General features: G+C 44.1%; 2 protein-coding genes across 2 annotated transcripts; one reads left to right on the top strand and one right to left on the bottom strand.

The window, feature by feature from the left end:
- Positions 1-224: 224 nt before the first annotated feature.
- Positions 225-1,575, bottom strand: tpbg (trophoblast glycoprotein; the record flags this gene model as incomplete). Its single annotated transcript, XM_079164141.1, has 1 exon — positions 225-1,575. One exon carries the CDS (start codon positions 1,573-1,575, stop codon positions 448-450), a length of 1,128 nt encoding a protein of 375 aa, XP_079020267.1. The 3' UTR covers positions 225-447.
- A 2,461-nt stretch (positions 1,576-4,036) lies between these two features.
- On the top strand, positions 4,037-23,285 carry ibtk (inhibitor of Bruton agammaglobulinemia tyrosine kinase). The gene is made up of 29 exons (XM_079165113.1): positions 4,037-4,161; positions 4,969-5,892; positions 6,100-6,196; positions 6,886-7,010; positions 8,306-8,416; positions 8,679-8,849; positions 8,997-9,114; positions 9,499-9,679; positions 10,415-10,538; positions 10,877-11,054; positions 11,227-11,380; positions 11,835-12,216; positions 12,409-12,665; positions 12,762-12,848; positions 12,944-13,026; positions 13,300-13,337; positions 13,477-13,573; positions 13,677-13,778; positions 14,710-14,827; positions 15,121-15,181; positions 15,717-15,844; positions 16,422-16,534; positions 16,631-16,776; positions 17,085-17,182; positions 17,339-17,437; positions 17,717-17,872; positions 18,693-18,893; positions 21,510-21,642; positions 22,146-23,285. Exons 2-29 carry the CDS (start codon positions 5,569-5,571, stop codon positions 22,269-22,271), a joined length of 4,008 nt encoding a protein of 1,335 aa, XP_079021239.1. The 5' UTR covers positions 4,037-4,161; positions 4,969-5,568; the 3' UTR covers positions 22,272-23,285.
- The last annotated feature ends 3,254 nt before the right edge of the window (positions 23,286-26,539 follow it).

Genomic DNA, 26,539 nt, shown 5'->3' on the forward strand with positions numbered 1-26,539 from the left:
AAGCAGTGGAGCATGTTTCTCTTTTCGCATCAGAGGCAGAGTGAAAAGGATGCAATGTTTTATTTCACTTATTAAAAGTCAATGTGCTCCGTACGTTTATCCTTTAGGAAAAGTAAGAATGGGACGTATCACTCTTTGCAAAAAACAAAAACAACCTTCGCCATGATTCGCTGTCCATGCAATGTTACACGGAGGAAACTCAGTTGATATCACAGCTGCCTGCTATTTGTATTGGACATGGGGCAGTGGTTGAATGGAGGCTCGAGGGGGTTAAGTAGGAGCCATGAGGGATGCAAAGTCTGGATAGCATCGTGGGGGGGATGAGGAGGAGGAGGAAGACTTTCATGCAAATTGTAACAGTATAAGTAATTTCATATATATATATATATATATATATATATATATATATCTCTCACTGCGGGGTCCCAGACAGTGTCCCGTCCTCGCTCACACATCCGAATTGATGCTCAGGTTGGCCAAACGCGGGTCAGAGTTGATCTCATACCTGTAATGGTACCCCTCCATGTGGTCCCTACAAGCGTCCCGGATGTTGTAAATCCACCGCTTGATGCCCTTTCTGTTCAGGTAGAGCACCAGCAGGAATATGACGCCGATGAGCGCCAGCACCAGCCCCAGGAAAACGTACGAGGTCTCCAGCACGCCCTCCATGTCGCCCGGACACCGCAGCCGCGACTGCTCCACCTGCAGGAGAGGCTGGCGGCTGAGGGCCTTGGGGTCGGTGCAGGTCAGGTTCTGCGCGTCTACGACCTGGGTGGTGTTCTTCAGCCACAGCAGCGTGTCCTCGAGGAAGCAGTCGCAGCGCCAGGGGTTCCCCGCCAGCCGGATGAGGAGGGCGGGCTTGAGGCCGAGCTCCGCCAGGGTGGCGTAGGGCAGGTCCCTCAGGCTGTTGTCCCTCAGGTCCAGGTCACGCAGCGGCGGCGCCCTCAGCGTCCCGTTCTGAACGGAGAGGATGGAGCTGTTCTGCAGGCTCAGGGTGACCAGGTTGGGGAGGCCGCTGAATATGTCTTCGGGGAGGATCACAAGGTTGTTGTTGGACAGGTCCAGCACCGTCAGCTGGAGGAGGTGTCCGCTTTGCAGGACGCTCAGGACAGAGTCCATGAAGGAGTGGTTGTGGAAAGACCGGCTGAGGTTCAGGAGCTGCACTTTGTTGTCCTCTGTGAAAGCCCTTTCGCTGAAAGTCTGGATTCTGTTGTTGCTCAGGTCCAGCCGCACGAGGTTCGGCAAGTTGTCAAACACCATTGCGTCCACGGACTCCACCTCGTTCCCGCTGAGATAGAGGTCTGTGAGCATTTGCAGGCGGGTCGGGAAAGAGTCCACGCCGACACGGGAGATGTTGTTTCCCGTGACGAACAGGAACTTGGTATTGGCCGGCAAAGAATGCGGAATCGCGTCCAAGTCCTGGTTTTGGCATTTCACCGTTTGCGAGACGCACAAGCACTTGTCCGGGCAGCCGTGGCAGGACAGCACGGCCGCGAGGAGGAGAAGAAGAGGCAGCACTCCGGACATGTGTGCTCTCTCTCGGATTTCTCCGCACGACGTGCTCAACAGGCGCATCTTGGGTTGTACAAAACGTGTGTGTGTGTGTGCGCGCAGACCGTGCGTAAAGATTAGTCTACAGCAAACCGACCGCCTTGTTCTTCAACAAGGGAAAGTTTCTCCCCACCGTGGTTCCCGCCTTTATCCTTTCGAAAACGGCTCCCAGTTCCAACTCAGACTCCATATAACTACCCCCAAACCATCCTTGTGCGGGAGAACTCTACGTGTCCATAAAGGTGGTGGACGAAGCTCGCAAACTTCGAGGTTTTCCCTCTTCGTTCGTCTTCCCTAAACCTCAGGCTTTTACCATATATTTTTTCCCCCAGTTCCCCGCAAAAACAATCGAGTCCGATCGAATGTCGAACTGGCAAATACCTTTACTCAGGCTGCTGGTTCCGAGACAGAAAAGCCCTCGCCGTCTCCCAAAGGTGCCATGTATCACCACGTACGTACTTCCAGCTCGCTGCTTTCCTAAACGCTGGGAGTCTGGAGGAAAAGACCAAACACAGCAGCCTAGTGCACAACCATCGGAAGGAGGGAGCGTACCATTTTCAAGCAAAAAAGGGGGGGGGTGGATAAAAACTCTTTCAAGTTTCGTTCAGATTTTGATTTTAATTTTCCCCTGATCTTTTTTATTTTTTATTACATTAATCTTAATTTGACAGCTAAATATCTAATCTGAAAATCACAACTAGTTTTCCCGAAATGACACCACTACTACTATGAGCATACTAGTGCTGCTTCAGAACCTGAGCCTAGGGGTCCAAGGACCTTAGGGGTCTCTGAGGGTTCTCTGAGGGGTCCCTGAGGGAGCTCGTCCCATTTACACAAAAGCGATGAGTTTTGCAATTCCATACAAATCATTACCAACCACAACCATATTTTCAAATGGCATTTCTTAGAATAAGATGTGTTCACTAGCCCATCCACGTGTAGGGGAATGAAAAGGTTTGTGGCTCCTGAGGGGAAACTATAGTTTGATCTATAAGTCCTATCATTAGATCTGATATCCAGGCCAATTCAGCTCAGCGCGAGGCTGTGCGGAAAACACACATAGACGAAAGGAAATGAAAAGCCAGAATAAACACATGAATCATTCGATCCATTGATGATAGTGTTACATCCCTGAACCCATCATTTACTAGTACTCATTAAGATAAGCCCCAATCCACTTTAGTATCATTGAGGATGTTATGGGTCTCTAAAGCATAAACCCAATGAAGGCAGTGAAAAAACAACATAATACAGAACCTAATAGACAACAAGCTCACAATAAGAGCAAATGAAAGATGAGTTGTTATCATTTGAAAGAAAAGTTGAGGAACTTCTGGATCTTACCAATGTGAGAAGAATGCACTTTCTAGTTTTTCTCAATCCACTATACAAAAGTGCTTTTCGTCAGATAATTCCTCAACCAAACGATAATGAAAAAAAGTGTAAAATGTTAAAACATCAATGGTTCAATAACATTCTATTATTTGAGATAATGCAATTGTCAAATTATTTGATCTCTTTACATAGTCTGTATTTTTCACATCCTCTTCTGAGAAATGAACTTGAATGGCAACCTTAGTTGTAGGATTGTGCAGGATTGCATTGAGAAGCAAAACTGTGCATGTGTTCATGCATGACAGGCGAGGGAGGGCGTGCTCATCAATATGTCATATTTGGAAGACCCGGTGTAGATCCCAGTGTAACCCTAGCTTTGCCCTCCTTTGATCCCTTCCTATTCTCAGCCGTGGCCACTGTGACAATCATCTGAGTAATTCCATGAAACCTGAAATGAGGCTGAAAGTGATACTCCACCTGAAGTCTATCTGTTGAGTATGAAACCATTGCAACTGACATGATGTTCTTGTGGAGGATCTGCACGCTTTTTACATCCACCTTTCATGCCCACACAACTGTAGGTATAGTATGCTCAAAAGATCTAATCATCTTTATTCTTTATTTAAAACTCCTTTAATTTACCATTACATTAACCATTATTTGTCATAATTGTACAGAAAGTATTCTAAAGCAAACCATTTATCTGCTTCTTTAGCTCCTTATTGCATATAAGTCGAAACATAGGCCAGTTTTGTGATAATGTTAATGTCTGTCCATTAAAGAGTAAATGGCATTAACCCTTTGTGAATTAATTATGAATTCATCTTAAATGGTACAAGAAGTGTTGTCTCCTTGTATCATTTAAGATTAATTCATAACTATATATATTTTTTTACATCAAACAAATAAACTTCTAAGTTATATTTCCAATATTTTTCTTAACTTTATACTTATGTTCATAATGTTAACCCTCAAATAAAAAAGATAGAATAAAATGTCCTATGACATCATAAATACAGCAACAGCATACTCTGAGCACAACGAACAAACCCCCAAAAATCAACCAATAGAATACTGCGATGTACACGCCCTGGCCAATCAGAAGTCTCGACAGTAGCGAAGGTTTTTACCTAACCTGCAGGGTTTCAGCGTCCAGTCCTGTCAAAATTAGCACTAGTGAAAAAAAAAAGCCCAGCGTTCGTAGTAATGACACAGTGGATGTACGTCGTTGATGCAACACGCTCCATGTCCTCTTTTTACTTTAACTAGCGGAAGGTAAGAAATTATACAACGTTAAAGTCCATACCAGCTCGCTAACGCTAGCTTTCGGTGATGTGTCAGTCTAGCTAGCTTAGCTTGTAGAGCGCGAGCTAACAACACAGGTGACAAACCCGACGTCGAACTGTGTCGTTATCGTTGCTTTTGCTCACAGCAGGTGTCTCGTTGGCTCTTAACACACAGCACAGTATAACGGGGCTTGACGTGTAACGTTATCCAGCTTGGGCACTGTTAGCTAATACTTGAGTGAAGTAGTTAGCTGGCAGTTCTGCACAGCCTGCTAGCAAGTTTGTCACATATGTGGGAAATGTATTAATAGATTTATGATGTAGATTAAAATTGGCTTGCAATGGCTTCAACGCCCCCAGTTATATTACGCAGAAACTAAATGCGTGGTTGAATTGGGGGTGCAACTGACATGGATATTAACAAGCTAATGGTTTTCGGCTAACTTAGCCTGTTACATGATCGTGCTGTTTAGTCAACAATGATAACCCCCCTTGGTAATGTTGGTGCACTATCTTCATGTTAACATTATCTACATGCAACATTCAAATTCGCCTTAATCTTATTTGCACAGCGTTGTCAAATAGCTGTGTGGCAAACCTGTCAAACTCAGCTGATCTGTGCTCTGCACATTTGTAATTGGGTCAAACTTGCTTTGACCTTTGCACTTTTGCATCTCATCTTACTATCTGCAGCCTACAGAAGCTATACTTGCATTTTGTCCTTTGCAAGTACACAAAGTGTGACTGTAGGCCTTCGTTTTTGCACCACTGACTCCTCTCAAATTTCCCCCCTCAGGTGCACTCTACAATTATGGAGTTTTGAAAAGAAGAGTGAGCATTTTGGGGGGAAAGGGGGCCTTTCCCCTCAAGTTTGATGGTTGGACTGCTGGACGAGAAGGTCGGAGGGCCGTTGAAATCTTTGCCTTTTGTAAATTATAAAAAAAAAAAGAGTATTTAGAGGAAGAAACTATTTTTGCTAACATTGAAATGTACAATTTTGTATAAAACACAAGAGGTTTTGTATTTATTAAATTCTTGATGCCATCTACGCTGCAAGCACCTTAGTTTGTGTCCAACTCTTGGTTGACATGGTGGACTGAAACCAGTCGCAGAGAGGCTCTGGGGTCGCTAGGGTGCGGTGGAACCTCAACACAAGCACAATTCTAGCGCTCCAAACCATCTCCACCTTTTGTTGACGCACATTTATTTTCTTGATGTACTTTTTCTTCTTGGAGAGCAGCTCTGTTATAGTACACCATATTAGCGACGGTATTTTGGATTTGTTACATCGCATTGTTTTGTTTTTGAGTTTTTAATTTGCGATTGTGGGCTGTCAGAGGGACTCTGTGACACAAAAGGGAGGAGGGTTCACTGTGAACATTTGGAGGAGGTCAGGATGAGCCTAGCACTGCCGGACTGCACCCCCAAATGCCGCTCGCAGCAGCATGCGGACGAGGTGGTGGCGGCACTAACGGGCGGCTCCGAGGGGCAGCTGCGGGCGTTCTTGACCTCTCACTGCCACAACGCCACCACCTTGAGGGATGCCTTCGGTCGCACAGCCCTGCATCTGGCATCCTCGCTGGGAAAGAAGACCCTGCTGGAGTGGCTGCTGGAGAGTAGGAATGCTGACCTGATGGTGAAGGATAAGGAGTCCGGCTGGACTGCTGTGCATCGCAGCGCTTTCTACGGACATATCCACTGTCTCATGTCGCTAGTCAAAGTATGTATTTAACGTGGATCTCCAAAAAAAAAGAAGTGCTATCGAGTTGTTCCAATTTAGATGGTCTCATTTACCAAATTAGTCAATTGTAACAATATGGAATTTCTAATGCGGTGCCAATAAAGGAGAAATTCAGATTATTCCTTGCTAATTTGAACAACTTTGACTTAACTTTGAATAACCTTTTGTTTCTCGACATTGTTTCAGCACGGAGGACTTCTCTCCACACAGGACAAGGAGGGTCTCTCTGTCCTGGACCTCACAATGAAGGACAGACCAACACACGTTGTGTTCAAAAACACCGGTAAGAAAAGCTGATGGCTTCAGCGCTTAAGTTGAGTTGGATTTATCTGGCACAACCTCTCCTACCTCCTAGATACACGAAGGATGGAAAAGATGTAGAGAGGTCAAAACTCCAGCAACACTTGTAGCATAAAGAAGAACTTTATTGTGAGGCCAACACGTTTGTGCTTGTGGCCTTCATCGGGGTCCTCACACACCACAATACCAAGCCATTTCTTTTTGTTGACATTGTCTTGCATCAATATGACATTGGTGGTGAAGCTTTGGAACAAGAGTCACCGGGCTTATTAGCCTCATGGTGACTCATTCTGTTTAATGATGTGTTTCACACTTGTACATGCATGGGATTTAACTCTCCCTGTGCTACATCACATGTCTTTCTTGCCATAATGATTTGTTCTCTCATTCGATAGAGATGATGTACTGTGGATGAACAGGACATCCTTCTGTTTGATCTGTTCTCTATTTAGCTTATTTTTTATCTTCTATTTAAATGTGTCTTTTTTTATATGGCACTTTATTTATTTTCCTAGCTTTTATGTCTTATGCAAAGCACTTTGACTTGCCTTGTTGTTGAAAGGTGCCATACAAATATGCCTTTTGTCTTTTAATTGCGGTGGTTAAATCAAGCTTCAGGCGGCGGCTGTGTTGTGGTTGTGCATGTCATTTAGTTTTTCTTCCTCATTACAGACCCAACTGAAGTATACACATGGGGGAACAATACTAATTTCAGTCTCGGGCATGGTAATCAGGAGAGCCGACAGCACCCTGAGCTTGTGGACGCGTTTGCCAGGACCGAGGTTTACATCAAGCAGGTAGGCTGACAACACGCCGTTGTTGTTGTTGTCCCGGCTCTCTCCGTGGAGTAGAGGAGGTGTTTTCCTACAGCGTAGGGATTCCCTACCATAAAAATCACAGTCGCATGTATCACACCAGTAATGACCTCATCCTTCAACTCTGTGCCAATGCACGTGGGTACTCCAGAAAAAGCACACCACCTGGGTAAACCAGCAAAACACTCTCTCCCCAGAAACTGATATTACACAACCTTCTCTTCATAGTAAATCAGCTGTTGTAAAAAAAATACTTGCTTGAGAGTGTTAAATTGTACGTTTGGTAAAAGAATGAGCAGCTATACAGCCATGGCATCAGGAAAAGAAAAAGAAACCCTCAGTAATGTTGTTTGACTGAGTCAAGTAGAGGGCAGGGTTGGTGCGTCAGGCGTGGACTGATTGGTCTTTGTTAAGCCGCCCTGTGCATGGTTAAACCACGCTGCCGCACTGTGCCAGCCTGACTACAATTTCATGCGTTTGTCATGTGGATCCTCTTAGTGTGATTAATATAGCTGCTGGCACCAGTGCAACTACCCCCAGTGGTGTGCGTAGCATACGCACCAGATGCTGGTTATAGTAGCTTAAGTAAAGACTGTGTTAGATGTGTTGTCATTGTAATCCATTCTTAACACTTTGTATTTGTATGGGGTTTGTGTATTTGTTAGGAAATGATTAATCAGGGCTTCATGTCCCTGTGTTTTTGGAGTTGACAGAAGAAACCCCGTGTTTAAGGGAATTCTTGCCGACATACAGGACTTGTCATGCAGAGTAATTTCATAAAGCCTAGTGGGGGACGGATAGATCTGATTTCATGACCACACAATGACCCAGTGCTGCTGCATTTAGTCTTTGTCTTGGTAGCCCAACCCGACAGGTGCCAGAGGTTAAATATTAATTCCACAATGACATGTTTTTAATTAAATGAACGACGCTGGTGTGTATGCATGTGTGCGAATGTCCACATCAATGTGATACTTTGGGAAACATCCCTGCGCCCTATTGAAAGCTTGAGGGTAGCAATGTATTAATAATGATGTTTGCTTTTCCACTTGTGCCCCGGCCTTTGTTGGCATAGTGTTTTACTATCACTACAAGAGGACTTGGCTGAGGGACATGGAAAGAGATGCATCGCAGCCTCCGCTATGAGGTCCAAATTATAATGACCACAACCTCTTTATCAGCACAAACTTCAGACTCCTTAAGAATAGAATATGTTGTGTTTTATAATCCTGATAAAAAGAGACGGAAACGTGTTTGATCTCCTCTTCTCTCTGTAGGTGGTCCTGTGCAAGTTCCACTCTGTGTTCCTGTCCCAGAAAGGCCAGGTGTTCACCTGTGGGCATGGACTGGGAGGACGACTTGGCCATGGAGATGAGCAGACTTATCTGGTGAAGCTTGTTATAGGGCGTCATTGAAGTGTGCCAACCCTCACCCTATATTTAGAAATTCTGTAAATGAGTCCATGTAGCTTAGAATTATAATGTACAACTTCAAAGCCTGTTTGCAAATATGAATCAATCAGTTTCAGCTCGTCATGTTGTCCAGCTCCTCCCGTACCACAGTCGCATACAGTAAACACAGACCGTTTCAGAACAGATATGTTTAATCTAAACGTTCTCCTTATCGTCTCCTTCTCACTGCTCTCCACAGGTTCCTCGCATGGTGGAGGGTCTGATGTCCCATCACTGCTCCCAGGTGGCGGCAGCTAAAGACCACACAGTGGTGCTGACGGAGGAAGGCTACGTGTACACTTTTGGCCTCAACACCTTCCACCAGCTCGGTCTGGCTCCTCCTCCTGCCTCGGCTCATGTCCCCAAACAGGTAAGAGGTAGCGGTGAGGGTGATGGAAAGGGGCCGATGACATTTTGCACTGCATGTGACGAGCATTATTTATGTGCCAAATGAGATTTTGGTGGTTTTGGTGAATGAAATAAATGACAATGTCACTATGATGTGCTGTGTCTGCAGGTGTTCTCCAAGACGCTGAGAGGCAGGACAGTGATTGGAGTTGCAGCAGGAAGGTTCCACACAGTGCTGTGGACCAGGGAGGCCGTCTACACAATGGGACTCAATGGAGGCCAGCTGGGTAAGTCTCATGGAAATGTCGGCTAAAGCCGGTGTTGTGAGAGACAGTGGCACTGGTAAATATGAGCAGATAAAGGCGAGACCCACAGCCTGTGTTACACTGACGTGTAAACATGCCAGAGTAAAAAAAAAAAGATAAAGCTAATATTTTTAGCATGCAAGCATGACTACTGATGTGGTTGAAATGTTAGAATGGTGCAAATGTTTATTTACTTCTGTAGGAGGTTTGGTGAGGAGGAGAGACCCTCCATCATATCAGAGGTGGATGACACAAAAGGCTATTATGAGAATCTTTTTTTAAAAGCCTTGATTAAACACACACACACGCATGCTGTATATGGACAACTTGACATGTTGATGTACTCTATTGTGTGTTGTTGTCCAGGTTACTTGCTGGATCCCAACGGAGAGAAGTGCGTGACAGCCCCCCGGCAGGTGTCGGCTCTGCACCACAAGGATGTCACCATAGCGATGGCAGCAGCCAGTGACGGAGCAACGGTGGTCGTGACGGAGAAGGGCGACGTCTACCTGTTGGCCGACTACCAGTGCAAGAAGATGGCTTCAAGGTGAATGGGGCAGCAGAACCTGCGCCACGGCCTTTGAGATTCCATTTCATTAAAAGACTTGTAACAGTCACTCTGTTACATCACACAACATCAGCAGCATGACCTCAATTTAGTTTTTTAAATAACAGCATTTTTATCAGAGCAATAAATTGAACAAACTGGTCCATAATCCGAAGATTGCCTCATCCACCACCCACCAAATTGCAAAACGTACGTACTTCATTGATTCTGAGCTGCTCTCTCTAATATCCAGCTTCTCATTGCAGAGGTAGAGTCAATTTCTTGTTTAAGTCCAGACTTCATTCCAGACTTAAGACTGCATTTTGCCATCTCTGTAAAGTTTGTGCTCTCGATATTCTTCAGTGCTCATAGATCCGATTTGATATGTGCAGCATTTTCAAGCCACCGGAGACACTGTCCGCTCTGCCTCCGGTATTCTAATCAAACCTAATTTGAATGGCAGCAGATAGTAAATCATCCTCTAAACTGGAAACTGTTGCCTCATTATTTGATTTGCTTAGTCTAGTGCTGCAAATATCTCTTTGTGGGAAAGTGGGGCTAAGTGCATTTCTCTCTTGTTAAAGAGCACTAACACAACATTGGATCCACTCGAATGCAAATGAGCGTCTTACACCAAGAAATATGGATCTTCATCCATATAAATGGATTAATAAAGTATGTTATATTTAAAATTTTAGTATGTTATTTTTCTTCTTCTAACTATTCATTTTTCAGGCAGCTGAACGTCAAGAAGGTTCTGGTCAGCGGTGGGAGTCTGGACCACCGCGTGGTTCCACAGATCCTGAACGAGGGAGGAGGGGAGAAGCTGGCCATCTTGGCATTAGATGAAGCTGGGAGGGTACGTGCATTTAGAAAGTATTACAGGAAATGCTTTTCACTCTGTTATTTAGGCACATGGTGCAGACAAGCGTCACTAAATAAACTGGCCTAGATCTATCATGAGACAATAAAACTTTCCTTAAATCTCACCTGCCGTTCTAACATTTAGAAACTGAAGCAGAACGTATAACATTGCTATTTTGACTTCCCCTGTTGTCTAGCTATATGGAGCATTGTAGACAGTTATACAATACCAAAGCAGGCTGGTCTATATGGGGTCCTATAAATACATATGGTGACTAAGACTTGTCTGTGTAACGTTCCTTAAGTTTCCTCCATTTCCGTTCCTTCTCTCAGGTGTTCTGCTGGCGGTCCTCTTGCAGCTCTGTGAGACAGTGCCGGTGGGCGTATGGCCGTCAGGTTTTCATGTCGGACATCGCTCTCAGCAAGAACGGCCTGATGTTTGTGACTCAGGAGGGGGAGGGCTTCAGTGGCGTGTGGGCTGGAGAGTATAGGAAGTACGGGGAGAAGAAAGGTGAGGGATTTAGAACACGGTGTGTTGAATCATCAAGTTGGCCCAAAACTATTTAAATAGTTTTCAGACTTGTGACCAAACCTTACATTTGTCAAGCAAATTTTTGGGGGTTTTAAGAAGAAGAAGAGTATATTTGTTTTAAATGTAATTGACATGCTTCTTGTAATCTTAGAGGGCAGTGTGGAGGTCTGTGGCCAATCAGATGCTGGGACACTGTATGAGAGGATTCGTCTGGAGAAACTCCCGTACGTCCACAGAGCTGTCAGCATCACCATGGACTCTAAAGGCCGAAACTTTGGAGTGCTTCAATCCGACCCCAAAACGAGGTATGTTCATAAGTCTGTATATTTGGTTATTTTGTGCGAAATAGTGAATTGGTTAAGAGCATTTAGAGAAATGACTGAGTCATAGACGTACTTCTATTTCATGATTCATCAGCATTAAACCGGTGATGGGAAGCAAAAAAGAACGGACTTTAAAAGCAGTGTCTCCCCAGGGACTCAATAATGACTTACCACAGAATATTATGTTGTCACATTTAGCCAGTTCGGTATTGCATACATTAGTGGACTATTAATCTTATCTGGCTGTGTCTAATTGTCTTTATTTTTAGATCTCTTCCCTGCTGATAAAGTACTCTGCTTTATTGGAGGCGGTGTTGCAGCGTTGAACTTTCTTGCACTCCAGTTATCAGATTATACTCTTTATGTTTGTGTTCTTGATGTATGTGTCCATTTGAGTTATATGCTACAATGACGTCCACCCATGTCTTTGATCCAGCTTGTACGAGATTCCCAGCATTTCTCCGTCCTCCTTCTCCCAACACTTTCGGAGCCTTCTGGACGAGGCGGACGAAATGGACTCCATCCATGACGTGACCCTCCAGGCCGGCGATCGCACCTTCCCCGCCCACAAGTACATCCTGGCCATGAGGTCCGAGTTCTTCCGGAAGCAGTTCATGTCCGAGCACGAACTCGACGAGGAGCTCGACGGAGAAGTGAGGAAGAGCGAAGACGCTGTGGGCTGCGATTTAATCATTTTGGAGAAGATCACGCCGGACATGCTGGAACACGCCCTGCACTTCATCTACACCGACTCCTGCGAGCTGCTGGTGCACGGGGCCCGGCCGAGAGTCTCGGGGGCCTCGTCGGGACAAAACCAGGTGAGGAAAAGACAAACAAAACCCGCAAAGTGTCATTCACTTTAACTCTCCGCAACATGAATCGGATACACGGGTTTTCAATATATATATATATACTGTACTATTACTTGAGTATATACAAAGTATTTGTGTTAGCCTTGAAGAACTGAGCCTCTGACTCAGCTGCTCCACTGTCTCTGTTGCCGCGGCCAGGACTTTGAGCAGGAGAGGCTTATCAGCAGCCTGCAGGACCTGAGCCTGAGAGGCCGTTCGGCCCTCGAGGTGTACCGCTCCCTCCCCCCCGCAACCAAAGGAGACGGTGACAAGGCCAAGAGCAAGTGCGCCAAGCCTGGCAAGAGGGGGAAAGGAGGTAAAGGGGACAAGGCCGGGGCCAACGAGGGAGGGGCCAACCCAGTGAAAACCCTGCAGAGTGTTGCAAAGAAGCTGGGCCTGGGGAGCCTGTCTGCACGGTGAGAGGCCGAGAGTGTGCTCTCAAACCCCCGACGCAAAACCAGATGTGGTGTCATTTCTCCTCATTCATGCTCTCTCTCTCTGTTCCTTGACAGACTGGACGGAGTCAAATATGAAAGTGGAAAGATCAACGTTATAAACAAGAAAACTGGCAACAAGCCCAAGTTCTACCAGAAAAAAGGGTGCGTTTATGTTTGTATACAATAACAGCTGTAGCCATAGCTGAGATGGCAAATAATGGACTTGAATCTCTCTCTCTTTTTTTCTGTCTGTACAGCTCCTATCTTTGTGATGTTACTCTGAAATCTGAAGATGGTAAAGAGTTTCCGTGTCACAAGAGTGTCCTCTGTGCCAGACTAGGTAAGGTCAAACCCGTCATCAATCAACCAATCACAGACGTTCTCATTCATTCATACTGGCGGCGAATGCACGGCTGTTATTTTTGCACAAACGTTTATGTCAAACATTAGCACATGTGTCCTCATGGAACCCCCCAGCAGAAATCCCCAGTAAAGATCTATTTGGGCTCTTCAAATAATAGCCTCCTGTGTGTTGAAGCAACTTTTTAAAATCTTGACGGCTGTTGGATGTTTTGGACTTACAGAAAGTGAAATGTTTTTACTTTTGTTTCAGAATACTTCAATAGTATGCTTGGAAACCCCTGGATTGAGGTATGCCATGTTTTTCTTTTTTATTTCATACTGCCTTATTCATTAACCAGTGTTTTCACCGGTCACAATGCTTGCAATTGATTTTTGTGGACGTAACCTAATTGGCACGGATAATAAATGCTGACTTGCGCCCCCTCAGGCCACCTCCTGCTCTGCACTGGAGATGCCCACCAGCTCAGAGATTCTGCAGGTCATTCTAGAGTACATCTACACGGATGAGTCCCACACCATTAAAGGTGACTTCTCAAGTTTCATGTTGATCCCGCAAATTACGATCTTTGACTTGTTTTGCACAAAATAGTAATGAGAGGACTCATTGTTCTGTCTTTTGCCCGACAGAGTCTTTGAATGTGGAGTTTGTCTGCAACGTGTTGGTTGTGGCCGACCAGCTGCTCATCACACGACTGAAGGAGATGTGCGAGGTCGTCCTCACCGAGAACTGTATGCTGTGTTTGTCTTTTAATCTATCCTAGATCGGGTCATTTACTTTGCCCTTTAGCTCTTTCCTTTTATCTTGAAGTAATACTGCATTCATGTCATGAAAATCACAATTGAATGCAGTGTGTCCCACAGGATGTGTGTGTGAGACTGTAATGGGTTTGACTTCGTACCCTCTAGGGTGTCACATTTTGTACATTTTCAAGTTTACTATACAATGTTATTAAGAATTAAGAAGCGAGAGCTATGAAGAACTTTGTGCTCTTGTTACATTTAAGCTACTCAAGTACTGTACTGAAGTACAAATCTGAGGTAGTTGTACTTTACTATTTCCATTTGATGTAACTTTATACTAGTCCTCTACATCTCAGAGGGAAATATTGTACTTTAAACTTCACTTCATTTATCTGACCTTATTAGTTACCAGTTAGGCTACTTCTGCATAACGAGTATACTTTAGGTTTGGTACTTTAAGTGTACTTTGATTCTAAAACTGGTTCTTTTTTTTTTTTTAAGAAAAAATTTGAATGCAGGACTTTTACGTGTAACAGAGTAGTTTTACACTGTTCTCTAGTAAATGTTTTTTTTTTTTTATCATAAACACATTGGTTGTATAGATATGAATGGTAATGACACAGCAAAAGAAAGTCCCACTCACAAAGTAAACCGGATGGGATCCGTGTTTAGTCATCGTGGATACTGGGAGTTACTAACGGACTGCTGTCCCTGATGTTACTCTGTTTCTTGAGATATTCCATCAGTTAAACATCAGGCTCAGAACTCCTTTGTTTTAGTTGTGGTCTTGACCACAGATTGCGTATGATGTCCCTGCAGCACATTTTTACAAATGGAAATAAGGGGAACTATTTTCAGGCACAATTGCTTCTTTGAGATGATTTCTTGTGAATAACGCTGCTTGTTTTGCTCCCCTCAGTGACTCTGAAGAATGGCGCGGAGCTGCTGGAGTTTGCCACCATGTACAATGCGGAGCAGCTTAAACTCTCCTGTCTCCAGTTCTTAGTGGTCAACATGGCCGCCCTGCTGGAGTCAAAGTGAGAATCGCAAGAAATAACCTGAACTGGACTAAAAATGATCTTTTATTTTGCGCTTCGGAGCATTTCAGCATTCTTTTTTGTAGAACTGAAACACAGTGCTACAAAGTGTTCTCTATAGCTTCAAAAGTATACATTGGTCTTAAGATTATCTCAAGTATTTATCAGTAAAGTTGTGTACATTGTGATATACTGTATACAGCAGCACACATACTTGCCCCAGCAGGACAGAGCTAAACATATCTTTTTCTCGTTTGTCTGTCTGCTGCTTTTCTTTTTTGTGTTGCCCTCAGAGCGCTGGATATTCTTAGTGATGAAGTGCTCGTGGAGCTTTCTGCAGCCTACAGGAGGATGGTGAGTCACCCCTAGAAACATCCCAATATGCACCATCCTTTCCGTTACCTCAATGTTTGCTTATTGTTTGACTTTGATTTAGATTTTTAAAGATAAAATGGCAATTAAGATGCAATTCTGTGAAACCACGTCTTGGAAGTCATACATCTGAATCATTCACAGCTCAATCTTTCAGTTTCTAAAGTGAAAGTTCTCTGGACTCATTAAGCTCAGGCTTTAAGAAAACCGTCTCACCAGCAGTAGTTGCTTCATTAAAATGTAGTCACAAGCAACTTTTTGTCTTGGAAAAAGGTGATTTTGGGAAAAAACAATGTAACTGTGATTTTGTTTCTTGCATAACTCACAGCTGAATCCAACCTCTGGTACCTTAATACTTGTTGGATTTTTTTCTGCGTCATTGCCAATGCAATATGTGCTTTGTTTTTAAATATAGTCAAATGTATCATGATTGCACCAAGTCAGTCTTGGTTGTCGTATCTTAATGTAAATCTGTACATGGTCAGGTTCTGATTGTTTTTGTTTGTTTTCAATTCAGATCCCGGCCATGCAGAGGAGGATTATCACGCCGTATCCTGGCGCCCCGGACCTCAGTGTGTATGAGGGTGAGGATTTGGACTCAGCGTTCAGCCCCAAACCAGAAGCAGAACTGGATCACTCCTGCAGGTACACAAACAGAGATGTTCAGTACCTCCATGTAGACTCTCATTGCGTTTGTTTCCCTATTTGGCTGCTGTGCAGAGTTCTGTATTTTCATATCCGCTGTAAAAAAAACATCATTTCTTCTTACCAGAAAAAAACATAAAAGAACCAGTTTGTAGGATTTACTGAAATCTAGTGGTGAGTTTGCAGATTGCAAACAACTGAATACCCCGCCGCTCACTCCTTGTTTTCCAAGCTTGTGGGAGAACTACGGTGGCCTTCAAGTAACGTAAAAATGCAAAAGGCCCTCTCTAGAGCCAGTGTTTGGTTTGTCCGTTATGGGCTACTGTAGAAACATGGCGGTGCAGCAGGTGGACTCCATGAAGAAGACCTGCTCCCCATGTAGAGATAAAAGACCCATACTAAGCTAACGAAAGCTGATTATACACGAATGAAAACATAATAATGAATATGATATTCCATTTCTGCCAATAAATCCCACACGCTGGACCCTTAAGGGAAGCCGGAGCTTACCAGGCTATGTGCAAGTCCTTGCAGATGTCTGCTAATGATTGTACCACATTATCCCCCGCCCCTCCAGGGAAATCCTGTTGAAGAAGGCCAAGATGAAGGCTAAAAAGAAACCACGGCGGCGCTCTGACAGCTCAGGAGGCTACACTCTCTCTGGTATCATTCAAAGTCCCTCTGCTGCAGGTATGCTTAAACATCAGCGCCTTTATAAACTGTCAGGTTGTTGTGGGGTAATACTTTGATACTCATTCCACTAACACACTCTCTCTGTCCTCTCAGTGGTCTCCCCGTGCCTGGTAAAGTCAGTCAGGGCGAACTCAACAGAGTCTCTGCAGGATCTGCTCACATCCGACTCAGAGGGCAGCTACGTGGGCGCGGGCAGTCCCCGAGACATCCAGTCCCCCGTCTTCCATGACAGACCCGAGGTTAACGTCTGACCACCGCAACAATCACATATACAACAGATGATTCATTATTTGGGGGGACTTTTTATAGCTCTATGCACGTCCAAGTACTACTCTGCTTGTAATTGTGCTGCCTTCTATGGGTCTTTTTAAAAGTACTACACAAAGTCATACTTAACTTATCCATTTGCTGTTGTTTTGACCATTTTAGATTATTAAAGGAATGTGACTACAAGGAATTGAATGGTGGATGTAATACTCAACAATTTTATCTCTCATCTGTCTTTTTTTTTGTTTATCATCTGACTGAAAACCTTCTCTTCCTGCAGATGATAAAGACTCCACCCAGCACCCCGACCTCCCTGAGGGAGCCCCTCCTAGCTCCCCCCAACTCTGCTCCACAAACCATCCCCAAGGTCCTTCCCTGGTAAGATGGACTTAATGATCCTAAATTTAAAAAACTTCTGTTTTACAGTCGCGTTTGGTTTTTCCTCTCCTCCTCCTTGAACTATATACTGTAGATGGAACACTGAAAAGCAGGTTTGAAATCTGAGCTGCATGTGACTGTTATTACAATCTGCAGTGCTGCTCGTCCAGCCCCAGTCCTGGATCTGAGGACCATCATGGACATGGAGGCCAACTCTCTGCAGACCCTCGGAGCAACTCCTAAAAGCCCTGGAAGGTGCGAGACGTCCACTTTTTTCTTTTCTTTTTTTAGCCTGAGGACCTTATTTACGAACAAATAATTTAGACTGTCTAGTTAATCAGAGGCAGTGATGGCAATCAGTTCATGACTAATTGCTGTAAAAGTACAGTTGAACTGTTGCTTTATTTATAAAATGTGATGCATTTCGTCCCATTGCTCAGTCTGAATGACAGCACTACTGCCACATGAGTGAACCTTATTTGTTTAATGTTATTCACTTCAGCTAACAGCACATATTTTCCCTCCTGCCTGCAGTGTCAGCACCAGCAACAAGCACTCCCCTGTTCCCACCAAACTGTCCCAGAAGCAGAGGAAGATGTTGGCCATGGCCAACAAGGAGGCCAGTGTGGAGTCCACCGCATCCAAACCAACCCCTGCAGTCACCCCTTCAAAAAGCAGTGGGAAGGCCTGGTGAGTGACCCCAAATATGAAGAGCACTACTGTTCACTACACACAGCAGAAATAACTTCCTGGTTTCTGTTTATGAGTTCACAGCCCGTCGCCAATTTGTCAGTTAGTTTTAGAACTGCAAGCCTAGAAAGTATTTTTATACGACTTTGTGTTTGTGGATATATATATAACTGCAGCTCCCTCAACTTTAGCATCTTTCAGTGAGTTTTTTGCGGTTTACAGCCTCTAATGAACAGGGTGGAGAGGCTATTGTAAAGTCAACTTTATTTGTCATCACATACACAAACAACAAACGCATATCTAAAACACATTGTAGATGTGTAGTGATCAGGTCTGCCAGCCTTCCTCAGTCCATACATACTATTTATACTAGAACCGAAGCTTTGCATGTACAAGTTGTCATTGCCATTAAGGGTGGAAGAATCTGCACAGCCATTCTAGAGCGTTATAGCTCATGGCCCCCTCTGCTGGCCACGAAATAATGGTATCCGTTGACAGTAGATCCTCCTCACTCGCCTGCTTCACATTTAAGAGTACCACAGCTTTGTAGGGATATACACAATAAATTACTGTTGGAGACGCAAGCTTGTCGGTCGGTGCAATCCCCTGGACCGGCAGGTCTAAATCTGGGTGAGGAAAGTGAAAAGTAGGGCAATCCCCTCCCTCATTTCCACCACTGAAGTGCCCTTGAGCAAGGCCCTTAAGCCCAACTGCTCCAGTGCAAAAAAACAAAGAAGTGCTCCCATCTTTTTACTTTTATCATGAATCCATGTGTCATGCATGCTCTTTCTTTCTCTGTGTCGTTTGTTTCAACCTGCAGGGCAACAGCTGTCCAGTCCCCGCCCTCTTCGTGCTCATTCCGAGCACTGCTGGAGGAGGAGGAGAACCGCTTGATCGGAGCGGGACAAACGGGAGCCCAGAGGGGCCCAGCTGCCCAGGTGTCCCCTGTCACCGCCACCTCTGCAGCCAGGAGGGTCACGTTCAAATGTGCTGACAGCAGCGAGCCAGAGCGACCCACTGGGTGAGCATCTATAACACACGCACACGCGCACACACACACACACACACACACACACACACACACACACACACACACACACACACACACACACACACACACACACACACACACACACACACACACACACACACACACACACACACACACTGGAGTACAAAAGCACAAGGGAAAAGGGTCGCTGCCAAAACAATGTTGAGTGTTGTGTGCTGCTGTTTTCCACTTGGTGGCGCTGTTGAGGTGTTCTCATAAAACTGCAGCTCTCACACACACATAAGCTACAGGAAACCACATTAACATTCCCCAGTACTCCAATACTAACATACACAATACCTAATCCAAGCCGTAATTAAAACTACTTATTATAACTTATTATAAACCTATTAAATCAGTCCTAATTCTTTTCTCATCTCTCATCAGATAGATGCAACTTTTCTTCTTTTTTTTTTTCGTTGGGCAACTTGCAGATTAGAAACAGTTTTGACACAGATGATGTCTGGCTTTGAGATTAAGAAATGAAAGGGGAAGTAACGATGAGTGTTTATCTAAGACTCTTCTCCGGGGGAAGACAGGTAGCGTGTCTTGACTGGACAGCTTGACTGACAGGAGCCCCTCTAGTTGAGAGGCGGGACGCTCTGGTCCGAGTGAGGTGAACAGCTCTTAATGACCCGGTGCAGCTGGGTTGACCTGCCCGCCGACACCGAGTCACCCTGACCTTTGCAACATCCCCTTGACAGCTGGACAAACACAGTGCACACACACACACGCACTCAGTGTGAGCTCCAGTCTGTAAATACGCATTTCTAGTTAAATTTCATACAATTGTCCATGAAGACAGATTACTTTTTATTTGCTTTTATTTCTAAAGTGTGTGTGTGTGTGTGTGTGTGTGTGTGTGTGTGTGTGTGTGTGTGTGTGTGTGTGTGTGTGTGTGTGTGTGTGTGTGTGTGTGTGTGTGTGTGTGTGTGTGTGTGTGTGTGTGTGTGTGTGTGTGTGTGTGAGAGAGAGAGACGGAAAACAAACTGAAACGGTGGAAGTGTTTGGCTATCTTCAGTCATTTCAGGTCTTATAAGTGAACTTAGTCTCGCTTGCTTTTTTTTGTAAGTGCGTCTCTTTTATCTGACATCGTGCTTCCTCTTCTGTATCATTGCAGCATGAAGCGTGGGTAATCTTCAGAGCAGACTTCTAGATACTAAACAGCTGTGTGACTCACTGGTGAAGCCGGTGATGTTAATCAGTGTTGATAAGGGCAGCCCTCATGTCACAACGGATCATACAGAACAGGGAGCAGGTTTCAGGTTCCTCTTGGTATTTGGATGAGCAGAGAGATGGACGAGTTCAAGGCTCAGGAAGCAGCAGCGACCTCGTATATTCTCATGTCTTCCCTCTTTTTCCATATCCCAAGTCAGAATTAATAGAGATGCCTTTTTAATCATGTCACTCTTTTTTTTTTTTTTTTGTCTTATGAATATTTCCAGAGGTCTCTCTTGGCCAGATGAACAGACTTTCCGTATAGCTTTAACATGCATCATAGTGAGTGATTTGGAATGTTTTTGGCCACATTCATAACAAACTGTTAATGCAGCGTGTCTCCAAGCCTCGCACCGCTTGAAGCGCACACAAATCAGATTGCAGGGAGCTCATGTCGTCTATGTGACATGTCGTATTTTACATGTCGTGTTGAATAGATGTTCAGGATCCCTGAGGAAAAAGGCAAGACAGGTTGTCAACCGTCAGTCGACAAATATGAATATTCAGAGAGGAAATGACTTGACGCTTTGGCAATATTGTCCTTGTCTAAGAAGAATATATTTTAGCTAAGCATTTAGAGCAAGCAGTAAGATTTAGTGTATAATATTTGTTGGGGGGGTAAACCAGGACCAGCAGTAATCACATTTTCTGAACCTAATTTTCTGGTAATGAAGGAATGTGTCTGTTATTCACATCAGCTTACGTTGAGTCTCTTGTTTTTTTACCGGCTATAATCAATAATTTCATGCCTCCGCCCCAATCAAAGCCATGGCCTGAGTGTGTTTATCAGAGGGAAAAAAAGCTCTAAAACCCCCACTGTACGCTAACGGCCAGAAACACAGCTTGACATGAATCTTATTTTGCACATTATCCGTTAGGATTTTGCTGAAATTGACGTAATTCGCTCGCGATTGCTTTAGATTGGCTCAGCCTTGTTATATAACTGTTTTCCTTTTAATGTGTCACCCTTCTGTAGAGTGCTGTCACAAAACATTATTTGGGTTGTTTACAGCCCAAAATTTGATTCAATGTGATAAAGTAATGAAATAATCGGTAGGCGGTACCTACTGTATTTATGTATCGTACCTGCAAGGTGCTGGAAAAGCTTAAACGTGCTTGAATTTGACTTTGATAAAAAAGGTGTAAGGACCCTGTGAATGCTAACGTTGCTCTGTATCTGCTGGACGTAGGAGGCTTGTGAAAGCCAGGGAAACGGGCGGCCGCTCACACAGGAGCTTGTCAGTAGCGGTTGACTCGACCTTTGTCCATGCACTCGGACTCTTGTTGCTTTCCCTATCGCAGCAGCAGGCACTGATACCCATTCTCTCTCTCTCTCTCTCTCTCTGTGTCACCCGTCTCCCCCCTCAGGCCCTGGGTGCTGGGAGCAGTGGGCAGCCCTCCCCTCTCCTCCCTGGTGACCTTTGCCTCCATCGTGGAGGAGGAGAAGGAGCAGGAAGCCGCACTCATCCGCAGCCGGGAGAAGCCGCTGGCGCTCATCCAGGTAGTGTGTGTGTGTGTGTGTGTGTGTGTGTGTGTGTGTGTGTGTGTGTGTGTGTGTGTGTGTGTGTGTGTGTGTGTGTGTGTGTGTGTGTGTGTGTGTGTGTGTGTGTGTGTGTGTGTGTGTGTGTGTGTGTGTGTGTGTGTGTGTGTGTGTGTGTGTGAGAGATCCAAGTGGTGGTGCTTCAGGGTGGCATGCCTCTCCTTTCTATCCCTATCTGGCAGGCATGTATCTAATGAGAGCACGTTCCGTACAGTGCTGGTTAGCAGTGAGCTGCTTCCAGTTTGCTCTCTGAACAGCCGTCTCCGCGCTTCTCCAGATGCCGCCAGGCTTCTGTCAGCGCCTTCTCAACCCCCCCCCCCCCAATGCCTTTCTGGTTGCCATTATGTAAAACACCCTCATTATCATTAAGTGCTCTGTGTCAGCGTTTTCTCCTTCACCCTCAAATGTGCTGTGGTTTTATTGCCCACAATATCTCCTTTTCATGTCCTTTTTTGTTCTTTTAGATTGAAGAGCGGGCAATCCAAGACCTTTTGTTCCATTATAAAGCACACGACAACCCCGATGAGCTGATCGTGGTGGAGAGGTCTTCCAGTGGTCCTATGGCAGCCCCAACCTGGAACAAACACTAATGTGTAACAGCACAGCCGCTACATACCAACAACAAGAGACCGTCCTCTGCAGTTGTCCGTCTGTATTTTTTTGGCAGCGTCCCCGCAACATCCTCCGAGCCGTCGGTCCGTGGTGAGATGCACCTCAGACTCCAGCCCAGCGTGGGAGGGGTCTGATGCAAGTGTATGCTCGTCTCTGCAGTGTTACTTCAAGTTTTTATTTTGATTGCTGCTCCGCGTTATGTTTGTACGAGAGAGAGAGTGAATGTTTTTCATAACCGAGTGTGGTTGGTCCCCGACGAGAAGTTTTGGGCCTGGGATTACTCGTGCATGTGTGTCCTTTTCTTTTCTCTCGGTGGGTCTTTACTTGGCAAAACAATAAGTCAAAAGTAAAGTAAACTACTTTTCCAAAAAACAATTGTGGAGTTGCCAAAGAAATGAAAAGAAATGGAGGTGTTCGAGTCACAAATTGGGTCCAAACTGCGTCACGTCTAAACCTGTGGAAGCGCTCAATGTGATCAACAAAGACAGAGCGCCAATGAACAACTGTGGCAAAGCTTCATTTGTAGTTGAGAGTTAAAGTGAGATGTTTACCAAGGCCGTATGTTTAGTCTCCTTTCGTTGTCCTTTCTTCTTCTCGATACTTTCATTGTTTTGACTGATTGATTCAGCTTTGCAGTGACATGGTAATCCTGCTGGACTAAATGTGGATGTGTTTCATATTTGATATTTGATGCTGTTATAGTTAATGGCGATTGTCTAAAAACGATGGCTTTCTAGGCTTTGAAGTTATCACCAGTGTGTTTTTGAGAAGGTGGTGTGCCTTTTTACCAAATAAGGATTTCAGTTACAGCAGCTAGAACACCATTCATCTCTTCATTATTTAGTAGTTTAACTCTCCAGCGTTTCTCCTGGAGCCAATGTAAGCTTGGTAGGTACCTCCGATCCGGACCATGTAATCTCGTCTTCAGATGCCATTTTTGTGTGTGTGAGACTTCAGGATGTGATGAGAAAATGGCATGTAATAAAATGACTCACCTGTGCAATGATCCTGTCTCTTGTCTCAATTTTCAGTTTAGATTGCAGCAAATGGATTGAAAAAGAGAGATTCCATTTTCTCCATTATTTCTTTGTCTTTTAATATCGCAGAAACTTGATCTTTTACTGGAAAAATGTGACTCTCAGTGCATCTGATAAAGACTTAATCTGCCCGTCTCCTGACACATTAGCTGCCCTGCATCAGCAAAGGACCATTATCGAGTCTCGGCCCGTGATTAACTGCGATGACCCTGATCTGAACAGCGAGTGTGTCGATTTCGGGGATTTTATTGGCTGTAATTGCAGGTAGAGCATCGCATCGGAAGTCAGGGAGAGACCGCTCGTTGGGGGGAATATCAAGTACACATTAGGATCTATTAGTCGCTGCAGAGATGACACAAGAGTCAAAGCCTCAGAGGAAAAAGTCTCACTCCGCAATGAGCCGGGCTGACACCAAAAGCCTGGAAACAGGTGGAATCTTTCAGAAGGACTGCTCATCCTGAGCGTCTGTGCTCTGAATAGAAATGTAATGTTTTTCAGGGAATGAAGTGCCGCCCTGAAGCAACCCAGCTAATGTATTTGAACATGTGCCCTCTCTCTATAAGAGCCTTTAGTATCCTGGTTTTAGCTAATTCACAATATGTTGTTTACAAGGGACACAATGTGAGGAACCCTGGTCATTAATATCCCTGTATACATGATTCCTGATCATCTGTGTGCAGTCTTGCATTCATACTGGAGCAGAAGCTGGATGTTTCAACCATTAAACGCTATCCATTACTTTTAGCTAACTATTTAAGCTAAATATCAATTACATTTTTTGTAAGCCATTTATCCATTCTTTGTAGCTCTGTATAACCAGCTTTTTATTTGCTTTTAGCTTCTTAAATAACAGTTTGTCCTTTACTTAGCTAGAAGCATTTAGCCGTTGCTTTTAGTTATAACGGGGCGTATCTATGCTCCCCAGGTCAATATACCGTTAACATCATTTCAACTTTTCAAAAGCTTTTATGTTGTCAGGGACTCATTTTCCCCATGTCCCCCATCTTGCCTTTCAACATTTGACACAAAAGCAAATAGAGCAGAGGAACATCTTTCTTCAGGTTCTCATAGATGTGGATGTAAAGGAAGGATATAACCACTTAGCCGTCACTTTGAGCTATTTTATAGCAAACTGTTTCAAACATTTATCCATTTCTAAATGATCATTTAATCATTGGGATACTTTTAGCTATTTAAACATTTTGTCCTTTAAAAAAAGACTTTTTTTTGACTACGTCAAAGATCCATTTTGCCAAAACTTTTAGCTATTTCAACCATCTATCCTTTACTTTGAGCTATTTCAACTTGTTATCAATCACTTTTTGCTAAAAACATTGAACTATTACTTTAAGCTATATGTAAGCTTATAGCATTTAACCTTTTAGCTTCGTACTTCAACTCTCTGCTCGTCAGTTTTCCTGCACTCTTTATTGCGACATTGTTCAGGTGTTAGCTGACTCAGCATGAGGATTTAATAGTTATTTTATCTTTCTAAAATCTCTTGACCTACTCCACAATCTTACCATAGACCCCTGGCTAGTAATCACTGATGTGGACGTCTTGCAGAAAGTACTTGAGGCAAACTTCTCCCGTGTGCTGGTGGAGTAGGAGATGCTCTGGCCAACCAGCCTTCCTGCCAGGCAGATGGGAAAGTCATATGGGTGTCCTCCAGATGCTGAGGATAACTTCAGGATTAATTTGCTTGGAGAAGAAGGTACGTTTTAGACACTTGATGGAATACCGCCTAGTTTCTCTCATGGGATAGTGCCGGTTAAAGCTAAATAAGCACGATGGCAATGTCATCTAGGGCCTCATGGTTATAAATGACTCTGAAGTAGTTCTCCAACTTCGTTTACGTTCAGTATACAAGTTACGTTTGCCTGGGAACAGAAATGAAATATTACAGTTTTAGAGAAATTGAAATTATTTGTTCAGTTTCATATTTTAAGCCTTTTCTGACTAGATTTGTGTCTTCCATCATGTTTCACAATTGCGAACGAGCCAGTTGAAACCTGCTGATTTTGCTGTGTAATTAAGGAAGTCATTTTTTTTATGGATCTGCAAACATCTCCTACAGAGGCAGCAGTTTTAAGTTGAAGTCCTGGTCGAGATGGAAATAAGAGGAAGTTGTTGAAGGTGACAACACACATCTTGACAGCAAAATGAATGTGTGACCATGTTTGAATGAAATACAAGTATAGATGAAGTACACACCCTCATTGGTTTCAAAGAGTTGTACTACAGTAAATGCAGTTTTCATATAGAGAAAATAACATCCAGCATCTATCAAATTTCAAAATACCACTTATCATAATATACATTTTGCCTGCATAGGAGTCGGACATACGGTTATGTACAATTCAATTAAATATCAATGGTATTATAAATATGTTTTAAATTGAAAAGGTGTACAGCCTAGCTGCGTAACTGATACCCTCTCCTCGTGCTCTTGAAGCGCTGGAAGACGGCTTGTTCAATAACCTCTGACCTAGGTAACCAACGCACCCCACAAAATATACACGCGAGACCGTCTTAGCCTGCTTTGGGAGGCGAAAACCAGGATAACTTAATACCGCCACCGTCGTATCACTTATTTCAGGCTAATAAACGTCGGCCTCTCCGACTGCCAGATATCAACGGATTTAGGTGTGTGTGTGCAATAGGTGTGGGAGGACTGGATGTACTCCAGGGTGAACCCGCTCTAAGAGCTTCAAAAATCAATCTGAGCCAACCTAGTTAGTAAATCACATCAATGATGAACAACACCACCTTAACCGTAGCCTGTAACAGGAATGTCATTCAGATCACATGTCTAATAAATGTACTACTGTCAGCTTATACCAGGGGAAGAGCTCCCTTATCTTGAGGAGACTACGAGGGCCCCACCATGACGAGCAACACCGGACTTTGGTTGGAATGCACAAAATACAAACCAGTTATATTTGGTTTTTACAAAAAGTTTAGAAAAGGTTAAAAAAATGAATAATACAACATGAAATAATAGATCATACAAGATCTCAAATGTACCAAGTTCTCAAAAAAGCCTAAAAGCCCCAAAAAGAGTGTTCAGAAGACCTATGCCCCAAAAGCCCCGATCCTTTCTTGCACCTCCTTCTTGTACCCTTCTCCTTGGTGCTTTCTGCAACCTCCAGGTCCATTAAATATATAACAGATCATTCTTTAATCATTGGACAAACCCCCCCCCCCCC

This window comes from Pholis gunnellus (assembly GCF_910591455.1).
Source record: "Pholis gunnellus genome assembly, chromosome: 8".
Lineage (NCBI taxonomy): Eukaryota > Metazoa > Chordata > Actinopteri > Perciformes > Pholidae > Pholis > Pholis gunnellus.